A 12412-nucleotide genomic window follows, 5' to 3' on the forward strand; every position below is an offset into this window, starting at 1 on the left:
AAGGGGTTGGTCTCTTCTCCCAGGCAATCAGCACCAGAACAAGAAGACACAGTCTCAAACTGTGCCAGGGGAGGTTTAGGCTTGAGGTGAGGAGAAAGTTCTTCACAGAGGGAGTTGTTAGCCATTGGAATGTGCTGCCCAGGGAGGTGGTGGAGTCACCATCCCTGGAGGTGTTCAAGAGGGGACTGGACGTGGCACTTGGTGCCATGGTTTAGGAGTCATGAGGTGTTGGGTGACAGGTTGGACTTGATGATCTTTGAGCTCTCTTCCAACCTTGGTGACACTGTGAATCAACCCTTAAAGAATCACAACTAACAAGAGAACTGGCAGAGAGAGGAGGTTCCAAAATGACATTTTTTTATTAGGACTAAACAAAGGACACAAAGCTCCAATTAACTTAAAAATTTGATGCTGGGTGATGGCAAACACAGGACCAGGATGCTCAGAGCACAGACACAGGATTCTCAACTGAAAGTTTACAACCTGGGCTGAAATTCTGCCAAGTGGGGGGGAAAAAACCAAAAGCAAAACCTGGGATCCACACAAAGGAAACCTGTTTTTAATTAAATGTACCCAATCATCTGACAGCAATGATTGGAAAGCATTGAAGTGCATTCTGAAGCAGCTCAGGGTTCAAGGCTTAGCAAGGTTTGCAGGTAGAAAGTTCCAAGGGTTTGGGAACTGTAGAAAAGGTGTTAACTTTTGCCCCCCAGACCAAGCCCAAGCAGAAGGGACTCTCCTGCCAAGAGATGGTTCTCCACCTGCCTGCAAGCCCTCCTGACAAAGCAGCTCTGACATGAGCTGGTTCTTAATTTGCAGGCAGCTTTCCTGTCAGTGACAGGAATCAGTGACAGGAACCTCAGTAAAAACAAAACAGCCTATTTGTTTTCTGTGCTAAGAGGAAATGGAAGCAAGGTTTTCCCCATCAAACAGACCCTACAACCTGCTTGTTTTGAAGGGGGGAAAAGAAACAGCATCCTGCTTTGCTTCTCTTCCCTGTTGATACATGGATTTTGTTAAAAGCTTTTGACATTTCCCCCCTCCTGATCAGTTCAGAATCATCAGCCTGCTCTGATGGGAACCTACAACTCCAGCTGCCCCTGGCCTGACTCTGAGCTTAGAGGCTTTGCCAGTGTAAGTCACCAGCTCACTAATGTCTCCTACACCCTTTAAATTATTTAAACAAATATTTACATCTCCTGCTGCAATCCTCACTCAGGAACAAGGTCTGAGCAGTTACTGTACACTCCAAGCCATCTCTCCTCTCAGAGTCCTGCAGCTTCTGGGTTTTTTTTGGTCAACACAAAAGACAGCAAAGCGTTATCTGAAGCCAGCCTCGAGTCAGCTGTTTGCTGGAGCTGCATCTATCACCTGGAGAGAGCTGCTCAAGAAGGTTCCAAAGGAAATGGGAATCACTAAGGGCTTCCAAAGCTTTTTCAGCTTGGAAAAGAAGTGTTGAAGGTTCAGGTCCAACCGTCATGGGTTTGCCTGCTTTCAACAGCAGGAGGAGAACTTTCCCTCATCGCTGTGGTTGAGGCTACATCCTCAGAACGCTTTAGTGACATTTGTGACTGATATTTCATGGAATGCTTTGGGTTGGGAGGGACCTTCAAGATCATCCAGTTCCACCCACCCCTGCCCTGGGTAGGGACACCTTCCACTAGCCCAGGTTGCTCGAGGCCTCATCCCACCTGGCCTTGAAAACCTGTGGGGAGGGGGCATCCACAACCTCCCTGGGCAACCTGTCCAAGTGTGTCCCCACTGGAAAGACTTTCCTCCTCATCTCCAGGTCATGAAATGTTTCATGCCACCTGGTGCCATTTCACAACACTCCACATTTCAAACAACTCCACCAGCCTAGAAAATGTTCAGTAAAAGGCATCACAATCATTTAAATCAGGACATTCTTCATTTACATAAAAAGCAGTAGGGAAGAAAAAAAACCCAAAATCAGCTGCTTTAGCTCCCTCCTTGTTCAATCCCCAGAAAATCTCAGTGGAGAGAGAACACAGAAAAGGAACAGCAGCAAAGTTTAGGGTTTAGTTTGAGATGAGCCACAAGGAAGAAATTCTTCCCCATGAGAGTGGTGAGGCACTGGAAGAGCTTGCCCAGAGAAGCTGTGGAGGTTCCAAGCCCAGCAGTGCTCAAAGCCAGGTTGTGGAAGCTGCTCTAGCAGGAGGTTTGGAACTAGATGGTCTCGAAGGTCCCTTCTAACCCAAACCATTCTAGGATTCCATGGCAATGTCTTAAAGTCTCCACTACTGCAAATCAGATCATTTTCTGTAAGGAGAGGTAAAAGCTCTGTAGAACTTCAATTAACAAATCCTTGAGAACAGCTTTTTCTGCTCCTTCCCTGGTTTCAAACTTGCATGCCCTCAAGTGCAGGCAATTCTTGGGTTGTTCAGGCTCCACGACAGGCAGCAGACAATTTGAGTAGCTTTCAGGCAGCAGTGTCAAGTCTTTTTGCTCTTAACACCTAGTTTTCAAGCTGAAGACCTGCAACTGCAAAAATTCAGTCTCCTTCAAAGCCCATTAGCTCTGACTCAGAAATTAAAAGTGGTGTTTTGGTGAAATGAGTTTTGCTCTGCAATTTTCACCTCAAAAAAGCACCCAGCCAAGTCCTGCCCTCAAAAAGCTACAAGGTGATTTCCATGCTAAAAAGTCTAAGTTAATCACAATTAGAGGAGAACAGGAAGGAAGAACTCGATCTAAAAGGTCTTTTGCAACCCTCATGACTGGAGAGGGACTGCTTCCAAAGGCCTGCAGTGATGGGATGATTTGAAATCAGAGAGGAGCAGATTTAGATTGGACATCAGGAACAAGTTCTCCACCATGAGGTTGATGGAACACTGGAAGAGGTTGCCCAGGGAGGTAGTTGAGGCCTCATCCCTGGAGATATTCAAGGTCAGGCTCGACAAGGCTCTGAGCAACCTGATCTAGTGGAGGATGTCCCTGCTGACTGCAGAGGTCCCTTCCAAGCCAAACCATGATTCTATGAACAGCTCCCTCTTTGGGGATATTCCAACTCCACAGCAGGTGCTGCTGGGGCATTCCAGCTGTGTCACAGCAGCTTCCCACCTCAGCTACAGGAGGAGCTGACTCAGGGTCAGCTGCTTTTGTTTTATGCAAACTGTACAGAACAGGAACTAAACACTGGAACCAAACACTGCTCCCTTCTCTGGAACTCATGGTGCTGTACATCTTGCTTTTTAAACAACAACTAAGTACAATGGTCCATCAGGCAAGCCATGAGACTATCAAACTCTTGGGTGAGGGGTTGGTTTGGGGTATTTTTGTTCCACTAAGTTCAAATAAAAGCTTTTTGGTTGTTTGGTTTGTTTTTTTTCCTGTACAAATAATTTAACCAATCTAGATAAATACTGACCATGGAATTCTGCTGAAATATGCTTGGGAGTCAGCATGTTCTACCCAAAACAAGCAACTGTGACTAAAAGCATCAAGTACTGACTGCCCACCTCAGGATCACTGTGTACAGTGCCACTGTTTGTGCACAAAAGATCAAATCAAGAAGGTTCAGTGACTTTAGGACACAAAAGAAAGATAAGAAGAGAAGCTCAAACCTCAAGCCTGCTGGTTCAACTCACACTGTGTGTGTCTCAGAGCAGGTTTTAAGGAAGAGTGGAAAAAACTCAAGACTACCAGGACTTATGGCACAGCTCAGAGTTGGTATTTTGGGTTTCAAACTGGAAAAAACAATCACTACTAAGGACAGATATTCATGGGTAAACCTTGACCTTTTAGGGTCTGGAGGACAGGTCTTGTGAGAAGCAGCTGAGGGAACTGGGGTTGTTCAGCCTAGAGGAGGCTCAGGGAGACCTCATTGCTCTCTACAACTCCCTGAAAGGAGGTTGCAGTGAGGTGGGGGTTGGTCTCTTCTCCCTAGTAACAAATGAAAGGACAAGAGGAGTTGTACCAGGGGAGGTTTAGGTTGGACATTAGAAGAAAATTCTTCCCTGAAAGGGTTCTCAAAGACTGGAAACAGGCTGCCCAGGGAGGTGGTTGAATGCCCACCCCTGAAGGTGCTGGAAAGAGGCAGAAATTTGGTGCTTAGGCCCATGGTCTAGCACCAGCCTTGACAGAGTTAAAGAACAGTTGGACTGGATGATCTTAAAGGTCTTTTCCAACCCAAACCATTCTGTGACTCCATGACCTACTGTCAGTGTTTGACCACACAGCTAAAGACAGTAACTACAAGCAATTACTGATGCAGTTGCAGCACTGGCACTACCCTTGGCACCACCAGCCATCACTCACTGACTGCACAGTGAGATCCAAGTATTGATGTCCTTTGACTACATCCCTTAGTGATTTTGAACCTGAGATGAAAACTGAGAGGTAATGGGGGTAAATCATCATCAGATGGACATCAACAAACATGTGAAGAAAACTCATTTGTAACAACTACATGGAAAGAGACCACAACTGACATTCCCTCTTTCTGCTATTGAGACAGACACTTCAACTCCCTTTCCTGCCAGACACCACTTGAAAGGCTCCTGTGATTCCAGTGCTTTCCTAACTCATGGAATTGTGAGTAAGAGCAACACCCTCTACTCCCTAGTCTTAAGAAATTTAAGGCACCCATAAGAAGCAAACTTCATGGGAAGTTTCCATTCTAGGGAAAGAAAAACAAGAAGAATCCTCATGAATCTATAAAAGTGATTAGAATGCCACATTCTCTGTCAGTGAGGCAACAGCTCTGTGATATTTAGCTCAAATAAACCTCAAAAAAAGCTACTACTGAAGCCACATGATCTTCACTGAGAGCTTACAAAACAGGTAATATTGAAGGGAAAGTTTGTACTCAATTCTGAGAAGCCTAAAAAAGTAAAGGTAGAAGCAGAGCAAGGTTGGGCCCCATGTAATGTTGAAAGAAAAATCAATGGGAAACACTTTTTTCCCCACCCCCTCCCCATGATAGCTACACTTAATTTATACAGCAAACTTACAAGTGTCATGGATCACTGTACCACAATGAGTGCAAATGGATGATTCTGTGGGCAGAAGCACTGCTAAAAGAAGCAGGGTTTGTTTTCATCTGTATGGAATGACAGTAAACCACTTCTCTGATGAGCAGAAATCTCATTCCATAAGTCAGAAAACATAGCTAGGATTTATTACTAGAATCAGCTCAAAACACTTCCCATAAATCATAAAGCTCAAGTCATATGTAGCCATTAGACACACAGAGAGATAGACAAGGTTTTGGTTACAGTTGGGATCAGCTTCAGATTCTGAAGCTTAATTCTTTGCTTCTGCAGCTTCTTTATCATGCTTTTCCTTTGCTTTCTCTTTCTCTTCCAGTTTTTCTTCTTTCTGAAGCAGTGCCATAATCTCAGCAACCTGACTGGTGCCAATATCAACATCTTCTTTGTCAATCAGTTCTACTACCTAAAGGAACACAAAAGGAAATGCAGAGCATTCAGTTTTTACATGATGGAGACATTTATGTGCTTGAGGCCAGCTTCAGCACAGGAGAGACCTGGACCTGTTGGAACAGGGCCAGAGGAAGGAAACAAAACTGATCTGAATGTGGAAGCCCTCTGCTGTGAGGCCAGGCTGGGAGAGTTGGGGTTGTTCAGCCTGGAGAAGGGAAGGCTCTTTGAAGGCCTTTCAGTGCTTAAGGGGGTTAATCAGAAAGCTGGGGACAGACTCCTTAGATGGTTCTGCTGTGACAGGACAAAGGGTGATAGTTTGGAACTAAAAGAGAGATTTAAGCTGGAGAGGAGGAGGAAGAAATTTTTATATAAGGAGGATGGTGAGATCCTGGCCCAGTGTGCCCAGAGAGGTGAGAGATGCCCCAGCCCTGGCATCATCCCAGCTCAAGTTGGTTGAGGCTCTGAGCCACCTGCTGTAGTTGCAGATGTCCCTGCTCACCTGCTGGACTAGGTGACCTTTAAAGACCCCATCCAACCTAAAGTATTCTGTGACTTCATAACAAGGACAAGACAAAAAAAAAGAAGGGAAAAAGGGGAAAAAAAACCCAAACCAACAGACTTCAGCTCTTTCCTGCTCAGGAAAAACCAGCCTTTATTTCTTCAATGAAACCAATTCAAACCACAATCAGTGCCTCAAACATACCCAGAGCATTTAAAACAAAAAAAAAAACCCCAACTAAAATTTCTAGTAAATCTCTAGAACTTTTTGGCCTCAGCACACAAGGACTCACATTTGAAGGCATTAGGAAAGCCAGACCCATTTATTGTGCCTGTTCCAATGGAAAGCTCAGATTCAGCATCTGCTGACATAGCATTCAAGAGGGGATTTATTTTTCTGGGCTTAATTGTATCCAAAAGAACCCAGTGTACTAAACAGGCACAAAGTGACAGAGCCTGCAAGGTAGAGGGGGTTTAGATCTTTCAGAAAGCAAGCTGAAAAAATAAATTCAGCAGGTGATTCCAAATTCCTTGATGCAGCTTTTCTGTGCAAATGGAGTTCCTGGCATAGCTCCTCCAGTTCCTAGAATTATTCTGTGTTCCATACAGAGTGCAGAAGGACATTTTACCTGTTCTGCAACATGTCCAGCTGCTCTGTCAGAGCAGGGAAATAATCACCACTGGAACAACTTCAGGAGAGAGAAAAAAACTTGCTTCAAAAGGTTTTTTCTATGTGCTCACAGTGTAAGAGTGACTTCTGTGTGGAGGAGGAAAATTGTTTGCAAGGAAGTAATTTCAGGGCATCTCTAAATTGACCAAGTTAAAAAGAAAGAAGAGAATGTATTAGAAATGCAGGGAAAATTATAGACTCTTAGAATGGCTTAGGTTGGAAGGGGTCTCAGAGATCATCTACTCCAAACTCCCCACCACAGGCAGGGACACCTCTCAACTAGGCTCAGCTGCTCAAGGCCTCATCCAACCTGGCCTTGAACAACCCCAGGGAGGAGGCATCCACAACCTCCCAGGGCAGCCTATTCTAGAGTCTCACCACCCTGAAGAACTTCTTCCTAAGATCCAGTCTAGCCCTACTCTCCTTCAGCTTCAAACCATTGCCCCTTGTCCTGTCAAGCTGAAGTCAAAAGAGGAACAAATGTTTGAAGGCTGGTTAGCTTCATTTTCTCCAGCTGCTCCACAGACTTACCTTTACAACATTATCTATGTCAATTTTGCCATCCTTGTTTTCATCCAGGGCCTCTGCAATCCTGGTTAGCTTCTCCTCTGGAATCTTCTGGATTTGCTTCATGGCGTTAATGAGCTCGGCGATGCTGATGAGATTCTCCCTGGAGGGGAAGCAAATTCTGTACATGGCAAGCAGTTACTCCAAAGGAGTACAGCTGACAAAAGGCATCACTGAAAGGCACTGCACTGCAGTTCCTTTCTAACAATATTCATTAGTTACTGCTCCAGAGTGGTTTGGCACTTCAACAGGCTGCCCAGAGAAGCTGTGGAGGCTCCAAGCCTGGCAGTGTTCAAAGGTGGGCTGGATGGGGCCTTGAGCAAGCTGCTCTAGCAGCAGGAGGTGTCCCTGTCCATGGCATGGGCATAGAGGGGAACTGGATGATCTTCAAGGTCCCTTCCAGCCCAAAGCATGCTAGCATTCTATGGTTAGACCTGTTCTCCCATTTTGAACTGGAGCAGGGTAGATTTAGACTGGACATCAGGAGGAAGTTCTTCACAATAAGAGTGGTGGAACACTGGAACAGGTTGTCCAGGGATGTGGTTGAGGCCCCATCCCTTGAGACATTCAAGGCCAAACTTCACAGAATCACCAAGGCTGGAAGAGACCTCAAAGATCATCAAGTCCAACCTGTCACCACAGACCTCATGACTAAACTTGATGTGGTCCTGAGCGACCTGACCTAGTTGGAGGTGTCTCTGCTGAGTGCAGGAGGGTTGGACAAGATGACCTTGGAGTGACCCTTCAAACCTGATGCACTCTGGGTGGTTCTGATTCTCTCCAGAGACACACCAGACTTTATTGTCCTTCTCCCCTCACTACTGACAAACACCAAACATGGAACCTGCTCCACAAAATGTTGCACATCTTCTGTATCAGGGCAAACGCACTGCCTGAGGAGCAGGGCTAAAGGCAGGATTTCACCTGCATCACTGTGAACAAGACAGTGAGAGATTAACTGACTCTGACTTCCAGAACCCCCCCAGGACTAGCACCTGGGGAATTGTATCTGCTTTTTGCCTTCCTCATTCCAACCATGTTTAACATACCTTAGAAGAGAGAAGCTCCACAGGACAATTCTGTGAGGTTTATTTTTAGAGTACATCATCCTAACATTTTAATCACAGAATTGTTTCAGCTGGAAAAGCCCTCTCAGATCATCCAGGCCAACCATCAACCCAACACCACCACAGCCATTAAATCATGTCCCCAAGTGCCATGCCCACTTGCACACCTCCAGGGATAGTGGCTCCACCACCTCCCCGGGCAGCCTGTTCCAACAACGACTGATGTGCCAATTCTTTTTGAATCACCTTGCCGGGAAAAGTGAGGCTGAAGATGAACAGTCAGACACAGAGTCACTGTGACACTTACCCAGCAGGAGGACTGGCCCCACTGTCCAGCTTCACATCCACTGTCTTTTGATTAGTCTCCAGTTCAGTAATAATTTTGTCTATCTGACCAATCATTCGGTTCACTCTCTTGGTCAGTCGCTTGCTTGCCTTTGACTCTTCCACTGCCTCTTCCTGGGCAGCTTTAGAGAGTTCTTTTATCTCTTGCAAATCCTACAAGAAAGAGAGAAAAAAAGCTTTTGTTGGGATGATGTCTTCACAAGCAGCACCACTGACTCCGACTGACACTTTGGGACAGGAGCCATTTGTAAATGAAATGCAAAGAAAGGCAAACTGGAACCAGGCTCAGACATTCTAACACTTGCACCTCTGTCTGTCTGTAATCAGAGGATCAATAAGGTTGGAAAAGACCTCAGAGATCATCAAGTCCAACCTGTCACCCAACACCTCATGACTACTAAACCATGGCACCAAGTGCCACGTCCAATCCCCTCTTGAACACCTCCAGGGATGGTGACTCCACCACCTCCCTGGGCAGCACATTCCAATGGCTAACAACTCTCTCTGGGAAGAACTTTCTTCTCACCTCCAGCCTAAACCTCCCCTGGCACAGCTTGAGACTGCATCCTCTTGTTCTGGTGCTGGTTGCCTGGGAGAAGAGACCAACCCCCACCTGGATACAACCTCCCTTCAGGTAGTTGTAGACACCAATAAGGTCACCCCTAAGCCTCCTCTTCTCCAGGCTAAGCAACCCCAGCTCCCTCAGCCTCTCCTCACAGGGCTGTGATGGAGGCCTCTCCCCAGCCTTGTTGCCCTTCTCTGGACACATTCAAGAGTCTCAGTGTCCTTCTTAAATTGAGGGGCCCAGAAATGGACACAGTAAAATCCTCCAGAGATGGTGACCATCAGAAGAGACCATCCCCTGGAAACTTTCTAATTGATAAACCATAGCTTTCTAATACATAAATTAACTTTCTAATCAATGAATTATAATTTACAGTATGCAAGAATTCTGCTTGCTACCTTGGATCAGCTGTCCTGGCTTTAGCCCCTCTGAGCTTTAGCAGCTGGCCAACTCAAAAACATTGAGTACTCTGAAGACTCAACCATGGCTGGCCACCAAGTGTCTTCCCAGCTTCGTTCTCACCTGCAGTCTTGCCAAACCCCCCAGCTTTCCTGAACAGAAAACTGATTCTATCCTAGCAAAACTAGGACAACCCCTTCAACGTTATTTTCCACGTGGAACCCTAGAGGAGTTTGGTTTGGAGGTCACCTGCAATACTGACATCTATGCTTGGTAAGAAAGAACTGCAGCATGCAGCAGTTACTCAGCACCTGTGGAGGAGTCCCTGGGAGTGACAAGATGCCCATCTGATGGGAACTACTCCAATGATTTTATCTTGGCTTTAAACATGTTCCACAAACAAGGCCCTGCATTGTCCCACACAGAGTTCATTCCCTCAGCTACCAGCTAACAGATACCCCAGCAAGGCAACCTTTGAAGTTTTGGGTCATTTATGCTATAACCTGACAGGAACTGAATTAAAAATGTAAATTCCATGCCCCCCCTCTTCACCTCATTGTACTCCTGGACATCACCCTTCAGCTCCTCCAGCTCCTCCTTTTCCTTTGTTAGTGCTTTCTTCTGCTCCTGCAGCTTGGTGCAAGCATCACTCAGCATGTCAATCTCCTCCTTGGTGATCTCCTCACCCTGTCACAGAAAACATTTACAAATCAGTGATTTCCCTCAAATATTTTGGCTCTTCCAACCAAACTGATTCTGTGCTTCTGTGGTTGCAAGGAGAGTACAGAAAGAGACAGGCAAAAAAAGGATGCCAGAAACACAGAGCAGGGGGGTGGTGACTCCAAAACAAAACCACCAAGTTCACAAAGCAGGCATCCAGCTTCTCCAACTCAGCTTCACTGCACTGTTAATACCAAGGCATCAACCTCACTTCTGATTTTAACACAATAGTTTGGTAAAAACCAAACCCAAGCAGCACAGTTTGAGAACAAATTCCTCTGCCTCAAATAAAAGCACACAGCTTCAAGAAGCTGGCAGCCTCACATTTTTCCTCTAAGAGGCAAGAATGCATTCCATGGGGTTTAAAACCTTTGGAAGCATCTTCTGGGGACAGATCACACTGTAACTTAAGAAATACCACTCTAATTCTGCTTCTTGTTTTCCTTCATCAGTTGGGGCTGCTGAAGTTCTGCTTGTGGCCTGGAGTCTGCCTCCCTCCCATGGCCCTCCTGATGGCTGCACTGTCACAGCTGACTCACCACAGAGCACTGAGAGTCCAGTGTGGATTAGTTCCATTTGCTTACTACCATTAAAACCTCCTTGGCAGCATTCTGAAGTAAACAAGGTTAGAACAATAGCAAATAGATCAGGATGCTGCCCAGGGAAATGGAAAGCATTATTTCTACTTAAAATGTTGTTGTGGATCAAGCCCAGCTGGTCACTTAGCACCACATGGATGCTTGCTTGCTTGCTCCTCCCTGCCTGCTGCTGAGGTGGGGAGGAGAGTCAGGGAACAAAAGTGCAACTTGTGGGTTAAGAACAGTGTAATAATTGAAATAAAATAGTAATAACAACAACAGTAATAAATAATAACAATAAAGAATAGCCAAAAATAAGAGTAATTATTAAAAGTACCAAATAAATACTGAAAGTACCAAATGACAACAAGAAGAATATAATCTTAAAAAGAGGGGAAGCCAGCAGCAGTGAAAATAGTAATGAAAAGAAGATAATAAAAGGAGAGAGAAAATAACAACAGTAGTAATGAAGGCAATAGAAAGAGGAAGAAATCAAACCCAAGGATGAAAATTGCTGCTGATTGTGCACCTCCTTACTGGCAGAGAATGGGGAACTGAGAAATCCCGGACTCAAGGTAAGCACCAACTAAACCAGCAGTGTGTGATCAGCTCTGTTCTCAAGCTAAATCCAAACCACATCACTCTGCCAGCTCCTAGGGAGAGAATTACCACTAGCCCAGTCAAAACCAGGACAAACATTTCCAAGTGATGCTGTTATTCTGCAGGTACACTGGGGCTGAGAGAAATGCTGACATCAAGCCTCATGGATTACCTTCAGACCTTCCAGCACTGGCGCTGTATCCTTCAAGGTCTCCGAGTGCATCGCCAGCTCTGCCCTGGCCAGCTCTTGCTCAGTAGCCACAGCTATTGGGCTTGTCTTAACTTGCAGGGCAGCTGCTTCGAGATCTACTGCTGAGTCCACCTCTTTCTACATGAGAAAACACCCAAGAAGTTTGAATTCAAACAAGGATAATATTATCTGTGTTATCATCAGTAAAGAATGACTTCTTCAAGCAGAACTAGCTGCTGAAGTAGGTGCAGACAGGAGAAGGCAATGTTAAAAGACTGCAGTCTAAAATGAGAGAATCCTAGAATGGTTTAGGTCTTGAAGGGGCCTTCAGGATCACCTGAGTTCCAAACCCCCTGCCATGGGCAGGGACAGCCTCCACTAGCCCAGCTTGCTCAAGGCCTCATCCACCCTGGTCTTCCAACACCTCCAGGGAGGGGACATCCACAACTTCCCTGGGCAACCTGTTTCAGCATCTCACTGCCCCCCACTGTCAAGAAGCTCTTTCTCGTATCTAGCCTCAATCTACATCACTGACATCTGTTTCTCAGTGGCTGAGAGCAGAACTTACCATTGCTGCAACCTGAAGGGTTTCTTTGGCTTTCTCTGCAGCTTCAGACAATCTCTCCATCTCTTTCTCCTCGTTTTCTTTCCTGATGGCTTCCTCTTCTTGAAGCGTCGCTTCCAGCCGTGCTTTGTTATCCACTTTTTCCCCTTCAACTTCTGCCACTTTGACTTGAGCCTCTTTGGCCTAAAAATCATGTTAAGAAGCCAATGAATTCTCTGTGTTTGCATGGTTTGGTGTCTTCATAAAGCA

The 12412-nt window shown here is 45.7% G+C and overlaps 1 protein-coding gene across 2 annotated transcripts in view; it reads right to left on the reverse strand.

Annotated features, from left to right (window-relative positions):
- Positions 1–333: 333 nt before the first annotated feature.
- LETM1 (leucine zipper and EF-hand containing transmembrane protein 1) overlaps positions 334–12412 on the reverse strand; it is a 36068-nt gene continuing 23989 nt past the window's right edge. The window contains exons 9-14 of one of the 2 annotated variants that reach the window (XM_068149585.1): positions 12167–12346; positions 11581–11736; positions 10063–10197; positions 8509–8699; positions 7099–7255; positions 334–5412 (exon numbers count right to left, since the gene is read on the reverse strand). In XM_068149585.1, coding sequence (XP_068005686.1) covers positions 5263–5412; positions 7099–7255; positions 8509–8699; positions 10063–10197; positions 11581–11736; positions 12167–12346 — 969 coding nt within the window. In that variant the 3' untranslated portion in view covers positions 334–5262. The remainder of the gene's footprint in view (positions 5413–7098; positions 7256–8508; positions 8700–10062; positions 10198–11580; positions 11737–12166; positions 12347–12412) is intronic. The other variant, XM_068149586.1, reaches the window with a different exon arrangement.

Source organism: Melanerpes formicivorus, unplaced genomic scaffold (assembly GCF_026170545.1).
Source record: "Melanerpes formicivorus ecotype bairdi unplaced genomic scaffold, bMelFor1.0.p_v2 SCAF_18, whole genome shotgun sequence".
NCBI lineage: Eukaryota > Metazoa > Chordata > Aves > Piciformes > Picidae > Melanerpes > Melanerpes formicivorus.